This window comes from Neoarius graeffei, chromosome 1, assembly GCF_027579695.1.
Source record: "Neoarius graeffei isolate fNeoGra1 chromosome 1, fNeoGra1.pri, whole genome shotgun sequence".
Classification (NCBI taxonomy): Eukaryota; Metazoa; Chordata; class Actinopteri; order Siluriformes; family Ariidae; genus Neoarius; species Neoarius graeffei.
This window is the reverse complement of record NC_083569.1, coordinates 51,762,904-51,790,815: the sequence shown is the minus strand read 5'-3', so window position 1 is coordinate 51,790,815 and position 27,912 is coordinate 51,762,904. Positions and strand designations below refer to the sequence as shown.

General features: G+C 45.0%; 1 protein-coding gene across 5 annotated transcripts in view; it reads left to right on the top strand.

Annotated features, from left to right (window-relative positions):
- rgs12a (regulator of G protein signaling 12a) overlaps positions 1-22,416 on the top strand; it is a 101,330-nt gene extending 78,914 nt beyond the window's left edge. For all 5 annotated transcript variants that reach the window (XM_060934032.1, XM_060934022.1, XM_060934051.1 and 2 more), the window contains 2 exons: positions 15,754-16,191; positions 21,847-22,416. In XM_060934032.1, coding sequence (XP_060790015.1) covers positions 15,754-16,191; positions 21,847-22,112 — 704 coding nt within the window. In that variant the 3' untranslated portion in view covers positions 22,113-22,416. The remainder of the gene's footprint in view (positions 1-15,753; positions 16,192-21,846) is intronic.
- Positions 22,417-27,912: the final 5,496 nt, after the last annotated feature.

Genomic DNA, 27,912 nt, shown 5'->3' with positions numbered 1-27,912 from the left:
GGACGGGATAAGATGAACCATACAGTGATCAGATAGTCCAAAGGCTGCACGGGGACAGAGTGGTATGAGTCCTTTAAAACAGTGTAACAATGGTCCAGAGTGTTAGTGTCCCTGGTGGGACACTTAGGCTACATCCGCACGACAATGGCAACGAGATTTTTTTTTTTTTAAATATCGCGTCCACATGGGCAACGGATCAGTAAAATTTCAGGTCCATATGGCAATGCAACGCTTGCTGAAAACGATGCAATACACATGCCACACCACTACGTGCGCTGTAAGATGGTCCCATCGGAGACACCAGAACAATAGAAGAAGTAGACTCATGCACATAAACCCCTTCTTCTGTAGCATTAGCCACATAAAGTTTTGATTATTAATCAGTAGCGTAAAACGAAAGACGCGGAAAGAGGAATGAATGGGGGTAGATGGAAGCCGGTACGCCAACATTCTGATATCCTCCAGAATTCTTTAATGGTCCGGAATAAATTGAATGCTACACGTTGATGGATTACTTTGTTCTTCTACGCCCTTTTTGAAGAATGTATTGTCGGACTTAAACCAACATCTGAAGAGGTGAGATCGCTCCTTTTTTTTTTTTTCCTATGTTTGCTGGCGGGATTGTTTTTGTTTTTGGAAAGCGCACGGGTGGTGCGCGGTTTGGTACTGCTTCCGCAGTGTTTGGACTAAAGACTCTGCCCTGAGGGCTATTCTCTCACTCTCTCTCTCACTTTGCACCATTACACAATAAATATTCACAGTGAAAATATTTTGTAAGCGCGTTTCATGAACCAAGTTATAGGATTTGTTGACAACTCTCATTGAGTTCGTTACACTTCTACCCGGCGTGAAGCATTGACAGTCATGTGGTTGTGACATCATCGTAAACAAATCCGTTCTACTCATCCAGACGACTTCGCAATGGCGCCGTTGCCAGATTTTTTCACTCTGGAACCCATTCTCAAAAGATTTCGTTTTGGGGCACCCAAAACGCCGGTGCCGTGTGGACGCCAGGCCGAAACGATAAACAATTTTATCAGATTCACCTGAATCCATTGCCGTGTGGACAGGGCCTTAATGTGCTGTTTATATTTTGGCAGTTCGTGGCTGAGGTTTGCTCTGTTAAAGTCCCCCAAAACAATGAGCAAAGAGTCCGGGTGTTTTTTCTCCACGTTGTTTATCTGGTCAGCCAGGTGTTGTAACGCCTCATTAATACACGCCTGAGGGGGGATGTAAACTCCAACCAGAATAAACAAGGAAAACTCTCGCGGAGCATAAAACGGTTTGCAGTTTATGAATAATGACTCCAGATGAGGACTGCATGATTTGTTTAGAACTGTAACATCAGTACACCAACCTTCGTTAATGTAAAAGCAGACTCCGGCTCCCCTCGTTTTCCCCGTGAGCTCCATTTCGTGGTCCGCTCGGTGAAGGTGAAATCCAGGCAGGTGGAGAGAAGAGTCCGGGATGTGCTCACCGAGCCAGGTTTCAGTGAAGCACAAGGCAGCAGATCTGTTAAAATCCGTGTTGTTTGTGTTGAGGAGCAGCAGTTCGTCCATCTTATTGGCCAGAGAGCGGACGTTAGCCAGGTGAATAGACAGGAGCGCAGTGCGAAACCCCCACTGCCTCAGTCTGACGAGCGTGCCGGCTCGCTTCCCCCGGTGTCTCCGGCATCCTCGGCGTAATCCATAGAGAGCTGCTGCTCCTCCAGCAAGTAGCTCTGGAAAACTGTTAGGACTAGGACTGTTTTGGCCTCTAGAGGCCGCTGTTATTTCCTTTTCATGTCGTGTTTATTTTGGCCTCTAGAGGCCGCCACTGTTCCTGTGTTTTGTGTTTGTGTTAATTGCCTAATTATCTTCACCTGTGTCCTTAATTAGTTTGTCTATTTATACCCCTGAGTTCAGTCCTCTTGTCACGGAGTCTTTGTGCTGTTATGTTTATCTCCAGTTTCCTTTGTACTGTGTTTTTTGATCTTCTTAGCTTTTGTATTTTTGCACTTTGCTTTTCTTTTGGATTATACTCTTTGGTTTTTTTTTGTCTTTTGTTTTGCCCTGTATATAGTGTATATAGTTTAAATAAACCTTTTGATTCTTTTTCTACTTCCGCCTCACGCCTCTGCATTTGAGTCATCCCCCTGGTGGCCTAGTGGGGGTTTGCTGGATTATCACACCAACGAACCAGGTTCGAATCCCAGCAAAACCCTAACAGAAAGACTCCGTCATGACCGACTCAGCAGAGGCTGCTTCAACTGTCTACCCGGCCAACCTTCAGGGAATTATGGCAGCTTTGACACGCTTCGGAGCGACCATGGACGCTCATGGACGTACGCTCACCAGCCAACGTGAGGCCCTCGCTCGCCACGAGGAACTGCTTCAGCAAATTGGGAAAACCCTGGCACAGCTGACATCTCTGCCTGCATCTCCTGCTCCTGATCCAGTTCCTGCTCCTGATCCAGCTCCCACTCCTGCTCCAGTGCCTCCTGCAATGCTGCCTTCTTCACCTCGCGAACCCAGCCTTCCTGCACCACAGAGGTATGACGGCAAGCACAGTGAGTGCCGAGAGTTCCTTACCCAGTGTCAACTCACCTTTGAGCTTCAGCCTACCACCTACACTACGGATCGCCGCAAGATTGCCTTTGTGATCACCTTATTAGCTGGTAAGGCGCGAGCCTGGGCTACTGCTATCTGGCAAAGACAGGGACCTGAGTGCTTTGATTTCCAGCTGTTTTCTGAAGAGATGCTTCGGGTCTTCGATCAGGCAGACATCAGTACCGACGCAGCCCGAAAGCTCATGTCCATCCGGCAAGGAGGAAGCGTCGCAGATTACGCCATCTCGTTCCGAACACTCGCAGCAGTAAGTGGATGGAACGAGACTGCCCTGGTGTCAGCCTTCCACCATGGTCTGTCTGACCCCATCAAGGACGGTCTGGCCTCTATTGGATGCCCAAGTGACCTCGAAACCCTCATCTCACATGCTATTCGTCTGGACAACAGGATGAGAGAACGCCACCAAGCCTTGAGCCCCCCCAGCCTCCCTACCTCTACCTGGAGACTGTCTACCTCCTTCAGTGACTGTCCAGAACCCATGCAAGTGGGTCGTACTCGCCTCTCCGCATCTGAGAGGGAGCGCAGAAGGAGGGACAAGTGCTGCATCTACTGTGGCAAGCCTGGTCACTTCCGAGCATCATGTCCCGAACTCTTGGGAAAAGGACCGCCCCGTCCAGCCGAGGGAGGGTTGTGACGGGGCCTACCCTCTCTCCCGGACTCCCTGGTCAAGGAATCTACATCCCGGTCTCCATCTCCTGGGGTGAGTCTGTCCACTCTTGTCAAGCTTTGATAGACTCAGGGGCGGCTGGGAACTTTATGGATATTCACTTCGCCCAAAGCATCAATATACCTACTGCACCTCTTGAAGTCCCTCTGTCTGTATCTGCCCTCGATGGCCAAGCGTTAGGTGATGGAAGAGTCACCCAAGTTACTTCTCCAGTCTTCCTCCAGTCTCAAGGTCACAAGGAAGAAATATCCCTGCACCTGATTCCTTCACCTGAGTTCCCAGTTATTCTAGGCCTTCCTTGGCTTACTCGCCACAACCCTCGCATAGACTGGGTAACAAGCCAGGTTGTGGAATGGGGCCCTGCATGCCATGCCTCTTGTCTGCTCTCTAGCTCTCCTGTGTCTCCTGCCGAGCCCCCTGATCTCACCGAGTTATCTCAAGTTCCCACAGAGTACTGGGATCTCAAGGAGGTATTCAGCAAGAGCAGGGCCGCCGTTCTTCCTCCGCACCGGGCTTACGACTGTGCCATCGACTTGCTCCCTGGGACTACCCCTCCTCGTGGCAGACTGTTTTCACTCTCTCAGCCAGAACGCAAGGCCATGGAGGAATACCTCAAAGATGCCCTGGTCTCTGGGTTTATTCGACCCTCCACTTCACCTGCTGGAGCCGGCTTCTTCTTTGTTGGCAAGAAGGATGGGGGGCTCCGACCATGTATTGATTACAGGGGCCTGAATAAGATCACTGTGCGCAACCGATATCCCCTTCCGCTGATGTCCACAGCTTTCGACCTGCTCCAAGGCGCCACCGTCTTCACCAAGTTGGACCTACGGAACGCATACCACCTCATCCGTATCCGACAGGGAGACGAGTGGAAGACTGCCTTTAACACCCCGTCTGGGCACTACGAATACCAGGTGATGCCCTTCGGACTCACCAACGCACCAGCTGTTTTTCAGGCCCTAATCAACGACGTCTTAAGGGACATGATTAACCTATACGTTTTTGTCTACCTCGACGACATCCTTATCTTTTCCAAGACCGTGCAGGAACACCGCCACCATGTCCGCCAGGTTCTCCAGAGGCTGCTACAGAACAATCTGTTCGCCAAGGCCCAGAAATGCGAATTTCATGTTCCCGAGGTCTCCTTTCTGGGATTTATTGTACGGACAGGCCAACTCCAAATGGACCCTGCCAAGACCCTGGCCGTCCGGGATTGGCCTACTCCCAAGTCCGTTAAGGAGGTTCAGCGGTTCTTAGGATTCGCTAACTTCTACCGCAAGTTCATCAGGAACTTCAGTTCTGTGGCAGCACCCATGTCTGACCTCACCAAAGGGACAGGTGGATCTTATGGCTGGTCTCCTCAGGCAGAAAAGGCGTTCAAAGACCTCAAGGACCGCTTCTGCACGGCACCCATTCTGGTTCTCCCGGACACCTCCCAACCATTCATCGTGGAGGTGGACGCCTCGGACAGTGGTGTCGGCGCGGTGCTCTCTCAACGTTCGGAAGGAAAGCTGCACCCCTGCGCTTACTTCTCCCACCGCCTGAGTCCTGCTGAGTTCCGGTACGATGTGGGGGATCGAGAACTGCTAGCGGTCAAACTGGCCCTTGAGGAGTGGAGGCACTGGCTGGAGGGAGCACAACATCCATTCCTGGTTTGGACTGACCACAAGAACCTGGAGTACCTCCAGCAAGCCAAGAGACTGAACCCTCGACAGGCTAGGTGGGCCCTGTTTTTCAGTCGGTTTGACTTCACCCTCTCATACCGCCCCGGCTCCAAGAACACCAAACCTGACGCACTGTCCAGACTGTTCTCTGCCACTAACAGGGAGAATGAAGTCGGGCCTATTATCCCTGTGTCCCGGATTGTGGCCCCTGTCCGCTGGGGTATTGAGGAGGCTGTCCGACGAGCCCAACGCCAGGACCCCGGTCCTGGGACGGGGCCACCAGGCCTCTTGTACGTCCCACATCAAGCCCGGGCCAAGGTTCTCCAGTGGGGTCACTCTTCCCCTCTCACCGCCCACCCGGGAGCTCGGAGGACCCTGGACTTCCTGAAAAGACGCTTCTGGTGGCCTAACATGGAGAAGGAAGTAAGGTCATTTGTCCTGTCCTGTGAGGTTTGCACCAGAACCAAGAACCCACGACAGCGTCCCCAGGGTCTCCTGCATCCTCTGACCATTCCCCGGCGTCCCTGGTCCCACGTGGCAGTCGACTTTATCACGGGTCTCCCTGAGTCACAAGGTAACACGGTCATTTTGGTCTTAGTTGACAGATTCTCCAAGGCCTGCCGCTTCATACCACTGTGCAAACTCCCCTCTGCTCTTGAAACTGCGAAACTTTTGTTTAATCATGTCTTCCGAGTCTTTGGTCTTCCACAGGACATCGTCTCAGACCGAGGGCCCCAGTTCTCCTCCCGAGTGTGGCACGGGTTCTGCAAGGTCATCGGAGCCACTGCCAGCCTCTCCTCTGGGTTTCACCCACAGTCCAATGGTCAGACGGAGAGGCTCAACCAGGACCTGGAAACCACCCTGCGAGGCCTGGCTATGGATAACCCGACATCGTGGAGCACCTGGCTGCCATGGGCGGAGTACGCCCACAACACCCTGCAGTCATCGGCCACCAAGCTGTCGCCATTCCAGTGCCAATTCGGGTTCCAGCCACCTCTGTTCCCGGACCAGGAGGAGGACGCGGGGGTGCCCTCGGTCAACCAATATGTGAGACGGTGTCGCAAGACCTGGAGCAAGGTCAGGAAGACCCTCATACAGACCTCCAGAACCAACCAGACTCAGGCCAACCGCCATAGAAGACCTGCACACGCTTTCTGCCCTGGGCAGCGTGTTTGGCTGTCCACTAAGGACCTTCCACTGCGGGTGGAGAACCGCAAGCTTGCTCCTCGCTACATTGGCCCCTTCAAGGTGGTGCGCAGGGTGAACCCTGTCTCCTACCGGCTCCAGTTGCCCCGGACTCTGAGGATCAACCCCACTTTCCATGTTTCCCTGTTACGGCCCGTACTGACATCTACGTATGCCCCTGCCCCTAGGAACCCCCCACCCCCCCGCATCTTCCAGGGGCAGACTGTGTTCACTGTGAATCGCCTGCTTGACTCCCGCCGGGTCCGCGGCGGGTTGCAATATCTGGTGGACTGGGAGGGCTATGGTCCTGAGGAGCGCTGCTGGGTTCCTGCTCGGGATGTCCTTGATAAAGAACTATGTCGGGACTTCCATTCGGCCCATCCGGATCGCCCTGGGAACGTCAGGAGACGCTCCTAGAGGGGGGGGTCCTGTTAGGACTAGGACTGTTTTGGCCTCTAGAGGCCGCTGTTATTTCCTTTTCATGTCGTGTTTATTTTGGCCTCTAGAGGCCGCCACTGTTCCTGTGTTTTGTGTTTGTGTTAATTGCCTAATTATCTTCACCTGTGTCCTTAATTAGTTTGTCTATTTATACCCCTGAGTTCAGTCCTCTTGTCACGGAGTCTTTGTGCTGTTATGTTTATCTCCAGTTTCCTTTGTACTGTGTTTTTTGATCTTCTTAGCTTTTGTATTTTTGCACTTTGCTTTTCTTTTGGATTATACTCTTTGGTTTTTTTTTGTCTTTTGTTTTGCCCTGTATATAGTGTATATAGTTTAAATAAACCTTTTGATTCTTTTTCTACTTCCGCCTCACGCCTCTGCATTTGAGTCATCCCCCTGGTGGCCTAGTGGGGGTTTGCTGGATTATCACACCAACGAACCAGGTTCGAATCCCAGCAAAACCCTAACAAAAACTTTCCAGATCAATGAAAGCCAATGAAAAAACTTTACTGGTGGTTATTCCAATGCTTATAAGTTGTTCTCTGGAGTATGTGACCAGAGAAGAAGCACAAGAGAAACAACAAATGCACAAAAACATAGAAAGTACGAGAGAGCGAAGTACCGAGGCAACCGTCTGCGGCGCCATCTTGGAATATGGCGCAGAAAGTACAACCTCCGCTGAGCCTTTTTGATGATCGTGACTGTGTTGGTCTCCCACTTCAAGTCCCGAGAGATTGTGGAACCCAAAAACCTGAAGCTTTCAACAGCAGTCACAATGTTGTTGGTGATGGGCAGCAGAGTGGGGGGGCTCCTCCTAAAGTCCACTGTCATCTCCACAGTTTTGAGCGTGTTCAGCTCCAGATTGTTCTGACCGCACCAACAGACCAGCCGTTCAACCTCCCGTCTGTATGCAGACTCGTCACCGTCTCGGATGAGGCCGAGACGGTGACGATTTACATGTATGATTTACATGTAGCACAATATTATGGTTTTCAGTATATCTTAGTATCAGCTTACAACACTAAGTGAATAAGGAGTAAAACATGATGTGTTATAGGAAAACAATCAATGATCAGGTGAATTATTCTCCTACATTTATAAAAGCACATGCTGAAGTGTTTTTATGCCTCGTATACCACTGTGATTTTGCAACAAATTGAATTTTGTACTTTTATCATTTCATTTAGGTACATTTAATGCTGTCAAACGTTCACAAGAAAATTGTGTTCCTGTTATTGTTTACGTATGTTACAGTAGTTATAAACAATTGCTTCCTCCCCCTTCTTTTTGCCTCTCTTCGAGTTAATAGACAAAAAAAAATTTTTGCCATATTTCTGAGAAAGCAGAAAGCGCAAAGTCATCTGTCCTGAAGACTTCCGACATGTGACATTTGGTTAGGCTGTCTGTATTCTAGCTTTGCTGCTAGTGTCCCTGGTGATAGGTTAGCGATCCACCACAACCCTGAACAAGATGAATGAATGGATGAATTATACTGTAACTGGGAATGCTATAATTTTACACAGACCTGTTAAGACAATCATTCTTAGCTTTCGACACGGTGGTGTAGTGGTTAGCACTGTTGCCTCACAGCAAGAAGGTTCTGGGTTCGAGCCCAGTGGCTGACGGGGGCCTTTCTGTGTGGAGTTTGCATGTTCTCCCCAGGTCTGCGTGGGTTTCCTCCGGGTGCTCCGGTTTCCCCCGCAGTTCAAAGACATGCGGTTAGGTTAAAATGGGGGCGGCCTTAGGCTGAAGTGCCCTTGAGCAAGGCACGTACAGTTGTGGTCAGAAGTTTACATACAGTGACACGAATGTTATCTTGGATATGAATGTCATGGCAATATTTGGGCTTTCAGTAATTTCTTTGAACTGTTCTTTTTCTGTGGCAGAATGTACAGCATATACAACATCTTTAATTAAAAAAATCCACTAGAATTGGTGCACAAGTTTTAATTTTCTTTGGGTTTTCTGAAATCAACACGGTCAACAGGGTCAAAAATTTACATACGTTCACTTAGATTATTAATTCAGAGGTGCTGAAACTTCCAAAATGTCTCTTATCTTGCCAAGGCCGAGGTCTCTTAACTTCCTGTTAGTGATCATGATTGACTACAGCTGGTAGCTTCTCTGTGCCTTCATAAAAAGGATTTGTTTACAGCACTCATTGGATTGACCAACACAGTAAAATGGGAAAGTCCAAGGAGCTCCGTGCAGATCTGAGAAAGAGGATCGCAGATATACACAACTCTGGAATATGTCTTGGAGCCATTTCTAAACAACTGTAAATTCTAAGATCAGTTTAAACAGTTGTATCCAAGTTATTGTGAGATGTAGTCACTTTGCCAAGCCACTCTGCTTCAAGAAAACCCAAACTGTCACCTTCAGCTGAAAGGAAATTGGTTTGGATGGTCAGGAACAACCTGGGAACCACCATGGCACAACCCTGCCATGAACTGGAAACTGATGGATCATTGTCTACAATTCAGATCACCATGGACTAAAAGGCTGCTTTCCAAGAAATAACCCCCTGCTCCAAAATTGACACCTTCAAGCTTAACTAAAGTTTGAAGCTGACCACACGGACAAAGAAAAAGCCTTCTGGAGGATAGCTGTATGGTCAGATGAGACAAATGGCCCTTTTCCACTACCCTTTTTCAGCTCACTTCAGCTCGCTTCAGCTCACTTCAGCCCGACACGGCTCGCGTTTCGACTACCTCAGAACAGCACGACTCAGCTCGCTTCAGCCCTGCTTAGCACCCAAAACTCGCACGGTTTTGGAGTGGGGCTGAAGCGAGCCAAACCAAGCTGAGTGAGGCTGGGGGCGTGAGCAGACACTCCCCTGTGCACTGATTGGTGAGGAGGAGTGTCCTCACATGCCCACACACACCCCGCGAGCATGCTGGGATCTGTAAACACCGTAAACCCGGAAGAAGAAGAATTACGAGAATTTCTGAAGCCTTATGCGCCTCGCCTCATCTATACGCTCTTGCCAGTATCTGTTGGCGTTGTCGGTGACAACAAGCCACAGAACCAAGACCAGCAACACTAACGACTCCATGTCCTCCATGTTTATTGTTTACTATCTGGGTCGTGAGACTACCGCTTAAAAGATCACTGATGTCACTGTTTGCGCCGCTTAACGACATCACAAGACGTCCACCCACTTTTGCTAACTCCACCCAATGTGTCCACCCACTTCCAGCCAGCACGGTTCAGCGCGGTTGTAGTCGAAATGCAACTCCAATAGCCCCGCTCAGCTCGACTCAGCACGGCACGGCTCAGCCCAACTCAGCCGCGTTTGTAGTGGAAAAGCGGCAAAAGATTGAGTTGTTAGGCCACAATGGCCACCATGTACAGAGGGACACTGTACCAGTTGGTGGTGGTGGTAGGATCATCATGCTCTGGGGCTGTTTTGCTGCCAGTGGAACTGGTTCATTGCACAAAGTGGATGGAATAATGAAGGAGGACTACTTCAGAATTCTTCAGCATAAACCATCAGAAAGTTGAACACAACTTGGGACTTACAACAGGACAATGAACCCAAACACACATCAGAGCTGGTTGTGGAGGATAAAGCAGGCTAACATTAAACTTAAAACAAGTCCTGACTTCAACCCTACTGAAAATATATGGACCGTGCTTATAAGCCAAGAAAGAAAAAAAATTTAATTGAACTCTACCAATTCTGCCATCAAGAGTCGTGAAATATCCAACCAGAATTCTGCCAGAAGCTTGTTCATGGTAAACAAAAATGTTTGGTCAAGGTGAATCTTGCGACGAGGCATTTTACCCAAATATTAGGTGTGCTGTATGTATATTTTTGAGCCTGTATGTATAATTTGACCCTGTGTTGATTTCAGAAAACCCAAAGAAAATTAAAACTTGTGCACCAAATTTTAATGTTTTTTTCTTTTAATTAAAGATGTATGCTGTACATTCTGCCACAGAAAAAGAACCGTTCAAAGAAATTACTGAAAGCCCAAATATTGTCATGACATTCATATCCAAGGTGAAATTCATGTCACTGTATGTAAACTTCTGACCACAACTGTAACCCCCAACTGCTCCCCAGGCGTTGTAGCATAGCTACCCACTGCTCTGGGTATGTGTGTGCGCTCATTGCTCACTTTTTGTGTGTTTTCACTGCTTCAGATGGGTTAAATGCAGAGGTACGAATTTCACTGTGCGTGAGTATGCATGTGACAAATAAAGGCTTCTTTTTTCAATGAATGAAAACTCAAACAATGCATATATACTGTTTTCTATATTTGTTCAGAGTTATTATATTTGTTAGACAATTTTTATTATTTATAGGATAAGAAAATGTAAGTAGAATGTAAATATTTCATAAGCTATTTATTTTATAAGCTAAGTCAACTCTGCCTTCAGTAAAACACTTTTATTCTCATTTCAACCAGACATGATCAAGTGGTGTATACCAGGCATCGTATTGCTCTTTCAAGGCTCATCCATGCTTTTTTATTAAAGGGTGAAGAAGCACCATCACGCCATTTCTCTAGGATATCTCTGTCAATCAAGCATATTTTACTTAGTTGTCCTGGTCTAAACACCACAAGGGAACAATTTTATTCTCAAAGTAATCTGGGTGATGTTTTTAACAAAGTCCCACCACAAAAACTTCTAGAATTTTTAATTGCATGTGTATCTGAAGCATCTCATTTAGTTATTTGTTTAGTTATGTAACTTTATTTGTTTTAATTATTTATTTATGAATAAATTATAGTACCTCTTAGAAACTGCAATCAAAGTTTGCATGGAAAGATGAACAAGAATAAAATCAAAATGGCGGGAAAAGTAGTCGGGCGGAAAATGACGTCATAGGGTCCTCTGGACTCGGCTGGGTCCAAGGATTCCAGGGAGACCAAGTTTTCGAAAATCGGACCAACGGTTGAAAAGTTAGAACCAGAAATGTGGCTGAGACTTGAGTCCATGAGCCTTTGGTCCTGAGATGGCTTTGAAAATATAAACATTTTCATAAGCTATTTAAAACTACTCTAAAAGTTCTCTTATCTTTTTTTTTCAAAATGATCAATATCACGGTTTGTCAAAGATTAGTGCAGTGCTAGATATTACCAATATTAACTCTTTACCCCTTTACCTTTACCTACAGCCACCCTTGTGTATGTATATACTGTTCACCCTTAGAACATATTTACAAGAAAAAAGGTCTAAAGACAAGGTTTTGTTCATATCAGTTTTCTCCTTCATTATGTTGAAACAATCATAACGTATCATACATTTTTGAAAAGAGGGCATGACACAGAATACAAAAATCACTGTTATGTTTCAACATTCACCAACTTGCAGGTAGTGTCCGAAAGGTGAGTAATACCTGTGTGAAAACCAATCTTCACATTTTACATGAAGAATTCGTCAAATGGTGTACAATAAATGATTACTGCAACTTTACAAAGATGCTTTATATAACGTTGTTCAATTATCTTTTCAAAATTCATACATTTTATCATAAATATTCACCTGGGATAACTGTAAAGGGTAAAATACGTATGTAGAGGCAAATTCAGAGTCATCAAATGTCATTATGGTGCATACACGGGGTCGTCATATGTCGTCGTCAAGGGGTAAAGAGTTAAATTATGTAACCCAGCCTTACTCGTCTCGTCTCGTCTTCTTCCACTTATCCGGGACCGGGTCGCGGAGGCAGCAGTCTGAGCATGGAAGCCCAAACTTCCCTTTCCCCAGACACCTCGGCCAGCTCCTCGGGAAGAACACCGAGGCGTTCCCAGGCCAGCTGAGAGACATAGTCCCTCCAGCGTGTCCTGGGTCTTCCCCGGGGGGACATGCCTGGAACACCTCCCCAGGGAGGCGTCCAGGAGGCATCCGAAAGAGATGCCCGAGCCACCTCAGCTGATCCTCTCAATGTGGAGGAGCAGCAGCTCTACTCTGAGCTCCTCCCGAGGGACTGTGCTTCTCACCCTATCTCTAAGGGAGCGCCCAGCCACCCTGCGAAGGAAACTCATTTCGGCCGCTTGTATCCGCGATCTTGTTCTTTTGGTCATGACCATAGGTGAGAGTCGGAACGTAGATTGACCAGTAAATCGAGAGCTTCGCTTTTTGGCTCAGCTCCTTCTTCACCACGACGGACCGGTAAAGCAACTGCATCACTGCAGAGGCCGCACCGATCCGTCTGTCGATCTCGCGCTCTATCCTTCCCTCACTCATGAACAAGATCCCGAGATACTTAAACTCCTCCACTTGAGGCAGGACTTCTCCACCAACCTGGAGAGGGCAAGCCACCCTTTTCTGGTCCAGAACCATGGCCTCTGACTTGGAGGTGCTGATTCTCATCCCAGCCGCTTCACACTCGACTGCAAACCGCCCCAGTGCATGCTGAAGGTCCTGGTTTGAAGAAGCCAACAAGACAGCATCATCTGCGAAAAGCAGAGATGAAATCCTGTGGTTCCCAAACAGGATTCCTTCCGGCCCCTGGCTGCGCCTAGAAATTCTGTCCATAAAGATTATGAACAGAACTAGTGACAAAGGGTAGCCCTGCCGAAGTCCAACATGCACTGGGAACAAGTCTGACTTGCTGCCGGCAATGTGAACCAGACTTCTGCTCCGTTCGTACAGGGACCGGACAGCCCTTAGCAAAGAGCCCCGAATCCCATACTCCCGAAGCACCCCCCACAGAATACCACGAGGGACACAGTCGAATGCCTTCTCCAAATCCACAAAGCACATGTGGACTGGTTGGACAAACTCCCATGAACCCTCGAGCACCCTATGAAGGGTATAGAGCTGGTCCAGTGTTCCGCGACCAGGACAAAAACCGCATTGTTCCTCCTGGATCCGAGGTTCGACTATCGGCCGAATTCTCCTCTCCAGTACCCTGGAGTAAACCTTCCCTGGGAGACTGAGAAGTGTGATTGGAGCACACGCTCCGGTCCCCTTTCTTAAAAAGAGGGACAACCACCCCAGTCTGCCACTCCAGAGGCACTGTCCCCGACCGCCATGCGATGTTGCAGAGACGTGTCAGCCAAGACAGCCCCACAACATCCAGAGACTTGAGATACTCGGGGCGGATCTCATCCACCCCCGATGCCTTGCCACCGAGGAGCTTGCTAACCACCTCAGTAACTTCGGCTTGGGTAATGGACAAGTCCATCTCTGAGTCATCAGCCTCCGCTTCCTCAATGGAAGACGTGACAGTGGGATTGAGGAGATCCTCGAAGTATTCCTTCCACCGCCCGACAATGTCCCCAGTCGAGGTCAACAGCTCCCCACCCGCACTGTAAACAGTGTTGGCAGAGTACTGCTTCCCTCTCCTGAGGCGCTGGACGGTTTGCCAGAATTTCTTCGAGGCTGACCGATAGTCCTCCTCCATGGCCTCACCGAACTCCTCCCAGTTCCGAGTTTTTGCCTCCGCAACTGCCCGAGCTGCGGCACGCCTGGCCTGCCGATACCCATCAGCTGCCTCAGGAGTCCCGGAGGCCAACATGGCCCAATAGGACTCCTTCAGCTTGACGGCATCCCTTACTTCCAGTGTCAGGGATTGCCGCCACGACAGGCACCAGAGACCTTGTGGCCACAGCTCCGAACAGCCGCGTCGACAATGGAGGCAGAGAACATGGTCCACTCAGACTCCATGTCCCCCGCCTCCCTCGGTAGCTGGGAGAAGCTCTCCCGGAGGTGGGAGTTAAAGACCCCCCCGACAGAGTGCTCGGCCAGACGTTCCCAGCAGACCCTCACCATACGTTTGGGCCTGCCAGGTCTGTCCGGCTTCCTCCTCCGCCAGCGGATCCAACTCACCACCAGGTGGTGATCAGTTGACAGCTCAGCCCCTCTCTTCAGCCTTACTATTATTTTAAAGGTCTAGCAGCATATTTTTGTGAGATATCGTTGTGATATCTATTAGATGCCTAAATTAGGATTGTAGGGCTAAAATGTAACATGTTATTATCTTAGCCCACTGCTCTCCTATAACTAGTGATGGAAATTGGGGACAGCTCAAGCATTGCAGCATATAAAACTCTTTTATAAACATTATTTAGTAATATTATATGATAGTTACGATGTCACCACATTGTTCGCCATGAAACATGGCTTAGAATAGTGTTAAATGTGCCCAGAGAAATATTGAAGTTAAGCATAGTTTATGATCACCTTAAAGAAACTGCTGCCACAATTTATAAATCTACTACAGTATAGATGACTTGCAACCACGTGATCAAAATGTGCTACGTCATGAGCGTCCGCCATAATGGTGGATATGCAAAGCAACTAGGATGGCAGCCGCTGAAAGCGTGTCTGTAAACAAGGCTGAATTTTCTCAGTATTACCACGATTTGAACGGTCGAGCAAATATTTGATACAAAGAGAAGATAGATATGTGTGGTTTTGACCCATATTGTTGAAAAAAGTCAGACTTTTCTGAAGATAAGACGCTTCTACCAACCATCGAGTACCCAGATATCATGTTCTATCTGGTTTGGCTGACCTTGGACGAAACATAGCCCATGTTCTGAGTGGGTCCCCAGTCTGGATTGTTTCTATTGTATAATTTTGCTGGCGCTCCTAGAAGCGAAATAGTAATACACGTGTTAAAATTATAACAACAACTGAGTGAACCACAACAAAAGAGCGCTCATTTTATAGCAAAATTCTAGCAACACAAAATAAAATTCTTCCATGATATTATTGAGAGCTTTTGAGTCTCACCTGAGATAAAATGATGACTGCAAACACAAGCTGTTTTGGTTTTAGCCTCTTAGATCAGCCCTGCTGATTGTTGTTCAGCCGTGCTCGTCTCCTCTCCGTACTAAGCCTCAGGGTTTCCTTGCCCTCTTTCTGAATCACAGATGGAATTCTAAACAATCAGAACATGCCACGGTCATGAGTACTGTTGTGACCACAACCATATACAGCACAAAGATATGGCATAGCTAAAAGAACATTTAAAGCAGTGGAAAAACAGAGAGTTGCGCACGTGAGTATGTTTTATATGGAATGTCACTTGACCCCGCATTTGTATCTCCACCAACATGGCCGACATCTGGGTTTCTATTTTGTTTTGATGTCACTTGCAAGTCAAGGATAAGCTAGCATTAATTGGTCCTGGTAATACCTACCAGTCTTTCTTTTCCATAGGTCTGTTTTTATTGTGGACTTCACTCGTGCTTTCTTTTTGTTTCTTTATCTGCTTGCTTTTACTCAGAGTTCTTTGAGCTGCTGAGTCGTGCTCAGAGCAGCCGTGCCGATGACCAGAGAGGCCTGCTGAGAAAAGAGGACCTGGTGCTCCCTGACTTTCTGCGTCTGAAACCTGAGCACAGTGCACCTCCATCCTGTTCCACATCCACTTCCCAAAAACCAGTTCACGACCCCAACCAGTTCCCATCCGTTACCTCCAATGGACATGACCCCAAAGCTGAAGACGAGACTGATGTGTTCTCCCCGCCTCTCTCCCCCATCATCCATTCACAAGGCCCCCCAGGGCAGGATGGAGAGGGACTGTGTGATCTCACCCTGGTAGGTGAAGGAGACATCAGCAGCCCCAACTGTACTCTACTGCCCTCTGTGCCAACCTGCCCACCTCCTAATGATGCTGACATCACCCCTCCACCACTGCCTTCCGCCCACAGAAACCCCAGCTCAGGTATTTCTCCTGGATGACTAGCTGTATGTTCTGTAGTGTGTGTAGTGAGTGTATGTTTGTGGTGGTTGATGTTTGTACATGAATAAACTTTATGCTTCAGATTGTAAGTATATTAATAAGGTCAGATAGAACTGATATTTGACAGCTTTAGATGCACTTTATGGTGTTAAAGAGCACCTCTCAGCTCTGCTCGGGGTTTTTCTACAAATCAACACACACAGGACTTATCAGAACAAATCCATGTGGAAAAACAGGAGTTTTGATACTAATATTCCTGAATTGTAGATTTGTGTTTACTTGCTTTATTCTGTTAATACCAATGTTTTTGACTATTGTATGACACAGATATACAACATGCCTTAGATGCTAAGGTTACTAGTTTTCTACATATTTCATTTGTTACGGTATGTGTGGTGAATCTTAGTGTTTTAATCATGTTACTTTACACATTTTTAATCATCTTGTAGAAAGTGACTAATGATTCATCAGCAGGTGTGCCACTTTCCATCCATCCTCCACACCTGCAATTCAACAAAGCTGAAGAGTTGAACATTGACCAGCAAAGGCTTAATAGTCAACTCCAGAATTATTGGTACCCTTCATGAGAATGAGCAAAAATGGCTAAATGAAATCAATAACACTAATCAACTATTTTGAGCTTAAACAGGCATGGACATTTTATAGCCTTATTTATAGCAACATTATAACACTTTTTTTTTTTCTCTCAACATGACTGTTAATATATAATTTTAAACAATTGAAACCATACTTGGTGAAGCTTCTCCTGAGGAACAACATTGAGTGTCTTGTTATGAGGCTCTGTACAATGATCCTATACACTCCTTCTAGAATATTACAAGCTTGCTCATATTGATTGCCCTCTTCATTTCAAACCCCGTTTTATATGGATCAAATGCAGAGACTGACTTGGCCATTGCAAAACTTTGATGCATTGATGTGTTGTATTCATGTAAGTCGTGATTCTTAACAGAAACAACCAGGTTTGGGTTAATATATACACTGGTACTGCTCAGAATTTGTGGTGCTGTAAATCACTAGGACATGGTCAAAGATGGCACAGAAATTACTAAAAACAGTTTTCTATCAAGGACAAAAAAATGTACATTTATTATAAATTATTATAAATAATATTTAAGGGCACCAATCATTCTTGCGCATCTAAGACAAGCTGCTATTTAAAATGTGTTGGGCTGAGAATGGCTTTGGGTAGAAGAAGGATAAATAATTTTTACGCTTGAGAAAAAAATATACGAGTGCATCTCAAACGACTAGAATATTGTGAAAAAGTTCTGTTTTTCATAATTTAATTCAAAAAGATAAACTTTCATATATTCTATATTCATTACACAAAGTGAAATATTTCAAGCCTTTTTTGTTTTAATTTTGGTGATTATGGCTTATAGCTCATGAAAATCAGAAATCCAGTATCCCAAATTATTAGAATATTTCCTAATATCAATCAAAAAAGGATGTACAATACAGAAATGTCCAACTTCTGGAAAGTATGTTCATTTATCCAGTCAATACTTGGTCAGGGCTCCTTTACCATAAATTACTGTATCAATGCGATGTGGCATGGAGGCGATCAGCCTGTGGCACTGCTGAGGTGTTATTGAAGCCCAGGTTGCTTTGATAGTGGCCTTAAGCTCAACTGTATTTTTGGGTTGGTTGTTTCTCATCTTCCTCTTGACAATACTCCATAGATTCTCTGTGGGGTTCAGGTCAGGTGAGGTGGCTGGCCAATCAAGCACAGTAATATCATGGTCAGTAAACCATTTGGTAGTAGTTTTGGCACTGTGGGTAGGTGCTAAGTCCTGCTGGAAAAGGAAATCAGCATCTCCAGAAAGCTTGTCAGCAGATGGAAGCATGAAGTGCTCTAAAAATCTCCTGGTAGATGGCTGTGTTGACTTTGGACTTGATAAGACATAGTGGACCAACACCAGCAGATGACACGGCACCCCAAATCATCACAGACTGCGGAAACTTCACACTGGACTTCAAACACCTTGGATTCTGTGCCGCTCCACTCTTCCTCCAGACTCTAGGACCCTGATTTCCAAATGAAATGCAAAATTTACTTTCATCTAAAATTAGGTCTTTGGACCACTGAGCAACAGTCCAGTTCTTTCTCTCCTTAGCCCAGGTAAGACGCTTCTGATGTTGTCTCTGGTTCAGGAATGGTTTGATATTAGGAATGTGACAGTTGTAGCCCCTTTCCTGAAGACGTCTGTGTGTGATGGCTCTTGATACACTGACACCAGCCTCAGTCTGCTCCTTGTGAAGCGCTCCCAAGTTCTTGAATCAACTTTTCTTGACAATCCCCTGAATGCTGCGGTCATCCCTGTTGCTTGTGCACCTTTTCCAGCCAGCCTTTTCAGCAATTACTTTCTGTGGCTTTCCCTCCTTGTGGAGGGTGTCGATGATAGTCTTCTGGACATCTGTCAAGTCAGCAGTCTTCCCCATGCTTGTGGTTATGTGCACTGAACTAGACCGAGAGATAAACGGTATTTATACTGTTTTACTCAAGCTCGAAATGAAATGTTCTAATATTTTGAGATGTTTTTTAAGTTTTTTTGCGCTGTAGGCAATAATTATCAAAAGTAAAATGGAAAAATGCCTGGAACATATTAGTTTGTGTAATGAGTCTAGAATATATTACATTTCCTACATTACATTCTTCAATAACTAATGGAAAATATTGAACTTTACGACATTCTAATTGTTTGAGATGCATTAGTACTATAAATATATGGGGTTTTTTTTTTGTCTATGTAAGGAATAAAACACAATGAGGCATGTGATTATCGGAAAGTAATCAGGGTGGTGTTTTGTAATTTGACGTTACCATCCCAAAATGATGATTTTCCTCTATCAGCATGTCCTAAAGGATTTTATTCCTCTCAAACCACTGAAAATCCCCAATGATTAAATTTTTATTTATTAAAAAATGCTATGGTGATTTTGCTCTTTTTATAGGAAAATGTAATGTTAGGGAACAGCCACAAAATAAGATGGTTCCTGTTATCATGTATACCATCTTTTCACTGCACGTTAACTTTGAAACAGTCATACTGTATTGTGTTTACATTATTTTCATATTGAGATACCCGCAAGGGTTGATATTTTTGTGTAATCCATGTAAACATATAAAATAGAAAATGTTGATAATTCCCTTCCTTTTATACATGTGCATATATTGTTACTTGCATGGAGCTAGTTTTGAAGAACTCAGTACTGTTGTAATGCTAATTAGCTAATGTCAGCTAGCTAGCTTGCCACAACCAAATGTATTGGAACAAAATGTTCCAAAGCCCTTTTTACTCCACTTGATAAAAAAAGTGTGTTACTGAAATATGAGTGACTGAAGTAAATGTGGAATTTTTAAAATAGGGGGAAAAATAATACAAGCATTCAGCAGCACTATTGGTATACGATGTTTTCTTATACAAGATTTTTACAGAATTCTCATGAAGGATGCCAGTAATTCTGGAGTTGACTGACTGTATATACCTACTGTTCACAGAGCCTCTTGTAGTAGAAGGCAGCTGAGGCTAGGTTTTAACAAAGTTTTTTACACATCAGCTGCCACAACATTTGAAAGCACAGCATTGTTAAATTGCAGGTCATTCTGCTTCTGCTGTAGATCATGTTGATTGTGTGTGTGTCTAATAAACACTAGAGGTGAAATCACACTAGACTTGCTCTTGAGCTTGTGCACTATCACTCTTTGTAATTCATTTCCTTCTATGTTGATTTTTCCATCTTTTTCTACCCATTTTCTGTTTTTATTTTTTTTTTATTTTCCATTTTGATTTGTGATGGAGTTCCATTTTGAGAAGGACTGATTATTGCATTTCACTCACGCTTGATTCTCAGAACACATCACAATACAACATAATACGATCTTATTTTTAAAATAGGACCGAAGTACAGTAATATTAAGACCAAGTGTCAACTCCGCTGTTGTCAAAGCTGTTTGATTCACTTGTTTGTAAGGCGAGGTGCATAGGAGAGTTAGTACTCTCTGATTAGTGTTCAAATGAATATATTCAGGATCAAGAGAAACTGAGGCAATGATGACTAAAGAGACCTACAGGAAGAAACCAGGTGAAGGAGTTAAAACTATCATGGCATTTAGTTATTAGTCTGCATGTTCTTATTGCAGACCCAGCTTCTCTTGTGAAGGCTGTGAGGACAGACATAGAACAAGTGATTACAAATACTGAAATAAATATTTGAAGAAAGTTGATTTAAAATGGGGGTGGCACGGTGTGTAGTGGTTAGCGCTGTCGCCTCGCAGCAAGAAGGTTCTGGGTTTGAGCCCAGCGGCCAGCGAGGGCCTTTCTGTGTGGAGTTTGCACGCTCTTCCCGTGTCTGCGTGGGTTTCCTCCGGGTGCTCCGGTTTCCCCCACAGTCCAAAGACATGCAGGTTAGGCTAATTGGTGGCTCTAAATTGACCGTAGGTGTGAGTGTGAATGGTTGTCTATGTGTCAGCCCTGTGATGATCTGGCAACTTGTCCAGGGTGTACCCCGCCTCTCGCCCATAGTCAGCTGGGATAGGCTCCTGCTTCCCTGAGACCCTGTTGTACAGGATAAGTAGCTACAGATAATGGATGGATGATTTAAAATGAGTATATGGGCAAACCTTAGACTTCTCATATTATCTCTAGCCGCTTTATCCTTCTACAGGGTCGCAGGCAAGCTGGAGCCTATCCCAGCTGACTACAGGCGAAAGGCAGGGTACACCCTGGACAAGTCGCCAGGTCATCACAGGGCTGACACATAGACACAGACAACCATTCACATTCACACCTACGGTCAATTTAGAGTCACCGGTTAACCTAACCTGCATGTCTTTGGACTGTGGGGGAAACCGGAGCACCCGGAGGAAACCCACGCGGACACGGGGAGAACATGCAAACTCCACACAGAAAGGCCCTCGCCGGCCCCGGGGCTCGAACCCAGGACCTTCTTGCTGTGAGGCGACAGCGCTAACCACTACACCACTGTGCCGCCCAACCTTAGACTTAAGAAGGGTTATAGTGCCACCTTGTGTTGTGGATATTTATCACAAAATGAAAAGGCAAGCATTTGCGTTCTGCAAGAATTTGTTTTAAAATATAATTAATATCATAATGTGCAATCATAATATTATAGCATATTATGTGGATATAAGGCAATTTAGCCATCAAACAATAGCTTGTTAGACTTCACATCCCAAATCTTTCAAATGCCCAATTTTACCTTGTAGTGCTTGTTTATTGCTCTTTAGGCCCACACTGATATTCTGTTTAATACAATCCCTTCACTAAATGTGAATTAATGAAGGAACCCATTCCCATTTTAGATTGAAGCAGATAGTCAACACAAATCCAAAATATTTATATAATAGATATCGTCATTAAACTGTAATCCACCAAAAATCAAGTAGTTAACAAACTGTGTGTGCTGCATTAGAGCAAGGAAACTATAAGGATGTGTGAAATATGGGTTCTCCAATGCTGGGATTGGGACTTGCGGTCAAGGATAAATCATACTCTTTATTTCTTCTCCCCAAAATCATAACATTCCCGCTTTTCTTTTAGTCATTCACCAAGTTGCGCCACATACTCTTGAACCATTTTTTTTTCTCAGGTGCAGTGGATGAAAGCGAGACTCCAGCAAGCCACCAACAGGGAGAAACACCAGAACAGACAGATTCACCGTCTTTTGAGCAAAAGACTGACGTGGATGATGTTCCTCAGGATGAGAGCTTTGAGGGCTATGCAGCTGAGCTTCGTCAGTGCCAGAGCAAAATGAGGAATGGAACTTACTCCTCTATCCATCCTCCACATCCCTTCAACAACGTCTCATACAGCAGCCAAAATAACACAACGCAATACAAAGCTACATTTGTATGAAAGATACTTGATAGAGATTTTTTTTGGAAATGTGCGAGAGTACAAATGGTGAATGAATTGTACCTATGTACAAATGTATGTAATATTTGTAATGATAAACAATAACTTATTGAACAATAAAGTGAAAGCTGTGATTTTCCATTTTAGAAATGAATCAAATAAAAAATAAACATGATGTAACCTCTTTGGATGTACAGTAGGCTGAAGGATGAAGTTATAGATACAACTAATGAATCTGCTTCAAATGTTAAACGAAATCAATGAATGAATATTTGGGGAATTGTCAATAAAAGTGATCATGTCAATACTTTGGAGACGTTTTTATAGTTATTCAAAAACTGAGGTGAACTGCTGTCAGAGTTACACTATATATCTAAAAGTATGTGGCCCCATGGCCATCACATCCATGCTTACTGAACATCCCATTCCAGATTTAGTTCCCTTTTGCTGTTATAAAAACCTCCATCTTCTGCGAAGGCTTTCCACTAGATTTTGCAGCATGGCTGTGGGGATTTGTGCTCATTCAGCCACAAAAGCATTAGAGAGGTAAGGCAAAAAGGGCTTGGGGTACAGTTCCAGTTTATCACAAAGGTGTTTAGTGGTGTTGGGGTCCATAGAGCTCGCTTTGTACATGGGGGCATTGTCATGCAGGAACAGGTTTGGGACCATTTCATTCCATCCATCCATCCATTATCTGTAGCCGCTTATCCTAGGGTCGCAGGCAAGCTGGAGCCTATCCCAGCTGACTATGGGCGAGAGGCGGGGTACACCCTGGACAAGTTGCCAGGTTATCGCAGGGCTGACACAGAGACAAACAACCACTCACACCCACATTCACACCTACGGTCAATTTAGAGCCACCAATTAACCTAACCTGCATATCTTTGGACTGTGGGGGAAACCCACGCGGACACGGGGAGAACATTCTTCCCACATGCCATCAGACTCCTCAACTCTGAGGGACTGGACTGATTCTCATGGACTACAGCACTCACACTGCAGTCTTTGCATAGTGGACAATATTGCACTATTGCTTACAGTGGTTACAATCTCTCTCTCTCTCTCACACACAAGGTTTACATTTATTTATTCCTTTTTCATACACCAATTCCTCACGCCATCAGACTCCTCAACTCAGACTGATTCTCACGGACAGTTGAACACACCACTCACACTGCAAGCTTTGCACAGTGAACAAAAATGCACTATTGCCTTACAATGTCTCTCACACACACAGTTTATATTTATTTATTTCCTTCCATATACTACCTCAATATGCCCACTCAACTCTGCACCTTGTGTTGCTTGTGTCTGCATTTTATATTGTTTGTGTTGTTTATCGTCCGTTATTTTCTATTGTGTCATTACTGTCTGCAGTGTTGCACTCTTGCACTTTATGTTGTTATATGTAGATTTGTAGTCCTGTGATGTTCAGTGTAGCACCATGGTCCTGGAGAAACGTAGTTTCATTTTAACTGTGTACTACACCAACTGTATATGGTTGAAATGACAAATCAAAAGACCTTGACCTTGAAAACTCCACTCAGAAAGGCCCCTGTCAGCCACTGGGCTCGAGTCCAGAACCTTCTTGCTGTGAAGCAACAGTGCTAACCACTACACCACCGTGCCACCCCCATAGCTAATTCAGTAGTTTGTCAATAGTTAGCTCTGTCCTTACCCACTGTGATTAATAATGCACAATAGAGGTTTTATTTGGATTATATTGATGGTATTATAAGGTCATTATAAATGTGCTCATTATAAGTGTGCTCAATATATACAGTACACGTCCATGTGTTTTCCTCCTCACAGTGAGCTGTATGTAAAGGATCACTTGACTGGATTAGAAGGCGAGTGATAAATTCAGGACTCACATCTCAGGAATATCACTGAGCAAATCCTAGTTTGGGGATGGGGATAATGACACTGGCGTGCGTCCCTTCATGGTCATGATGTGTCCATTAAATTAATGGCTGGAGTACAGGGTGAAATTAATCTCATCTCATGTCATTATCTCAGGCCGCTTTATCCTGTTCTACAGGGTCACAGGCAAGCTGGAGCCTATCCCAGCTGACTACGGGCGAAAGGCGGGGTACACCCTGGACAAGTCGCCAGGTCATCACAGGGCTGACACATAGACACAGACAACCATTCACACTCACATTCACACCTACGCTCAATTTAGAGTCACCAGTTAACCTAACCTGCATGTCTTTGGACTGTGGGGGAAACCGGAGCACCCGGAGGAAACCTACGCGGACACGGGGAGAACATGCAAACTCCACACAGAAAGGCCCTCGCCGGCCACGGGGCTCGAACCCGGACCTTCTTGCTGTGAGGCGACAGCGCTAACCACTACACCACCGTGCCGCCCCAGGGTGAAATTGTGTCAGTAATTGTATACAATTTTAGAAAGTGTTTGTAATCGTGTCTGTGTGTCTAACTGCACAGCAACATGACAGTGATGTCTCAGTAAAACTATCTGTGCTTCATACTGTATATTTGTGAAAAAAAAAAAGCTTTATATAAGACACTCAAAGTAACATCACTGTATACATCCCTGAGAGTGGATGGAACACTGAAGTACACACACACACACACACACACTCAATTAACCACAGGTGTGATCATTTCGCCACTCACCTTCCTTGGCCACACCCCCACTGCCATAATCGCATATCATTCTTTCTATGTCCTGGAGAGGACGGACCCTTGACCCTTTGCACCAGTAAATTACACAGTTTAAGATGTATTTTATGAATCAGTAAATAGTTTTTTAATGCAATGTGCAACTGTATTTATTTCCAGTTGATTTATACTTAAAAAAAACCAATTACGAAGCAAATAAAGAATAGCTGAAAACCATGTACACTTTATGAGGGTAAAGGCTTAAACTGTATAGGATTATAAGATCATTACTGTTGTTCCCCTAATTGAAGCTTGCTGCCTTGGTGATATTACTGACAGCACTGTGTCAATCTGTACCACAGACTGTAAAAATTTATGACCGATAGATAAATACCAGTTGCCCAATAGTTCAAAGCAAAGCTTCTCAAACTATATGACCACATTCTGATTTCAACTGTTCTGGGACGTAGCAAGTGGTGACTCACACACACTTCCCTCTTCTTTTATTGGCCTTTAAAACCAGTCTGGAGCTCACGGCAGTAGTACTTGTAGCTTGTGACTTCAGCAGCTGTTTGAAATTCAGAGTTAATGTATTGTGCTGGAAACTGGAGAAGAGAGCAAGGTCAAAAAGTAGCATACTGAGATTTTCATTTCGTGTATGCCATTAATATAATTTTGGGGACTTCAGTGTTTATTTTTTAAAAACTATTTAAACTGTATATTATATCTTTTGTCAACTATTTGACTGAGTCTTGGTCCATGATGTTGCGCTAATGTGACGCCAAGGAGCAAACAGAAAGTTCTTTGGATGCACAAACAAATGTGTGCAAATGCAAGCTGTACCTACTAAACAAATAGAGAAAAACTTTTGTAAGTCTTCAGGCTTTACAAACTAACGTTAGTAAATTTGTCATAGTGTCTGGTGCAGCACTTGCTTCATGTCACAGGACATTATTCAATTTCTGTGACCTAAATCAAATGCTGTTGGAGACAACCTTTTAAACCTGATAAAAGATGAAAAATAAACATGTTTAATGAATGTGGACTACAAAATAAAGGTTTATCACAAAACTTTTACAGTCAATTCCAGTGCATCAATCCATTATCTGTAACCACTTATCCTGTGCAGGGTCGCAGGCAAGCTGGAGACTATCCCAGCTGACTATGGGCGAGAGGCGGGGTACACCCTGGACAAGTCATTGCAGGGCTGACACATATAGAGATAAATAACCATTCACACCTACGGTCAATTTAGAGTCACCAGTTAACCTAACTTGCATGTCTTTGGACTGTGGGGGAAACCGGAGCACCCGGAGGAAACCCACGCGGACACGGGGAGAACATGCAAACTCCACACAGAAAGGCCCTCGCTGGCCACTGGGCTCAAACCTAGAACCTTCTTGCTGTGGGGCAACAGCGCTAACCACTACACCACCGTGCCACCCCAATTCCAGAGCACTGCAAGCAAATTAAACAAATTAATCAATTATTTTAGGATAATAAACATTACATTCAAAAAGTCCAGGCAATTATTCGAATAAGGATGTCTTTTTTAATATTAGAATGATATTAGTATGAGTAGTGATAAATAATGATCCTGTACACCAGTCTCAGTCCGTCCTGATGTGGTAATCCAGCAACGCTCCTTTGATTAACTGCAAATTACACAGGCATGCTTGAGTTACTGCTCGAAAGCTTCTGTGTTCAAACTGTTCACAGCTACATTATGCATTATTTCATGTCAGTTGGGTGGTCATCTGTTTACTTATGTGAAGTGTGACATTGATTTATTTTAATAAGCCTGTGATTTATCATTTGCCACTGTGCAATAGTTTTATATATCTTCTACTCCAATTTCTACTCATATCTATAGTATTTTTATGCTTCAAGTCCCTGGAGTTTTTTTGCAGATTTTGGAAAACATTGCTAAGGATTTGATTTTATTGTGGTATTTTTTTTTCTTTATCACTATATATATTGGTTTGTTTAAATTGATAAATTAATTTATTCTGTAACTGTTTTAGGTAATGGGTCAGTACGGTGGTGTAGTGGTTAGCACTGTCACCTCATAGCAAGAAGGTCCTGGGTTCAAGCCCAGTGGCCGGCGAGGGCCTTTCTGTGTGGAGTTTGCATGTTCTCCCCGTGTCTGCGTGGGTTTCCTCCGGGTGCTCCGGTTTCCCCCACAGTCCAAAGACATGCAGGTTAGGTTAACTGGTGGCTCTAAATTGACCGTAGGTGTGAATGTGAGTGTGAATGGTTGTCTGTGTCTATGTGTCAGCCCTGTGATGACCTGGCGACTTGTCCAGGGTGTACCCCGCCTTTCGCCTGTAGTCAGCTGGGATAGGCTCCAGCTTGCCTGCGACCCTGTAGAACAGGATAAAGCGGCTACAGATAATGAGATGAGATGAGATGAGATGAGATGAGATGAGATGAGGTCCCTGGAGTTTTTTTTGCAGATTTTGGAAAACATTGCTAAGGATTTGATTTTATTGTGCTATTGGGTTTTTCCTTTAGCACTATGTATATTGGTTTGTTTAAATTGATAAATTAATTTATTCTGTAACTGTTTTAGGTAATGGGTCAGCACGGTGGTGTAGTGGTTAGCACTGTCGCCTCATAGCAAGAAGGTCCTGGGTTCAAGCCCAGTGGCCGGCGAGGGCCTTTCTGTGTGGAGTTTGCATGTTCTCCCCGTGTCTGCGTGGGTTTCCTCCGGGTGCTCCGGTTTCCCCCACAGTCCAAAGACATGCAGGTTAGGTTAACTGGTGGCTCTAAATTGACCGTAGGTGTGAATGTGAGTGTGAATGGTTGTCTGTGTCTATGTGTCAGCCCTGTGATGACCTGGCGACTTGTCCAGGGTGTACCCCGCCTTTCGCCTGTAGTCAGCTGGGATAGGCTCCAGCTTGCCTGCGACCCTGTAGAACAGGATAAAGCGGCTACAGATAATGAGATGAGATGAGATGAGATGAGGTCCCTGGAGTTTTTTTTGCAGATTTTGGAAAACATTGCTAAGGATTTGATTTTATTGTGCTATTGGGTTTTTCCTTTAGCACTATGTATATTGGTTTGTTTAAATTGATAAATTAATTTATTCTGTAACTGTTTTAGGTAATGGGTCAGCACGGTGGTGTAGTGGTTAGCACTGTCGCCTCATAGCAAGAAGGTCCTGGGTTCA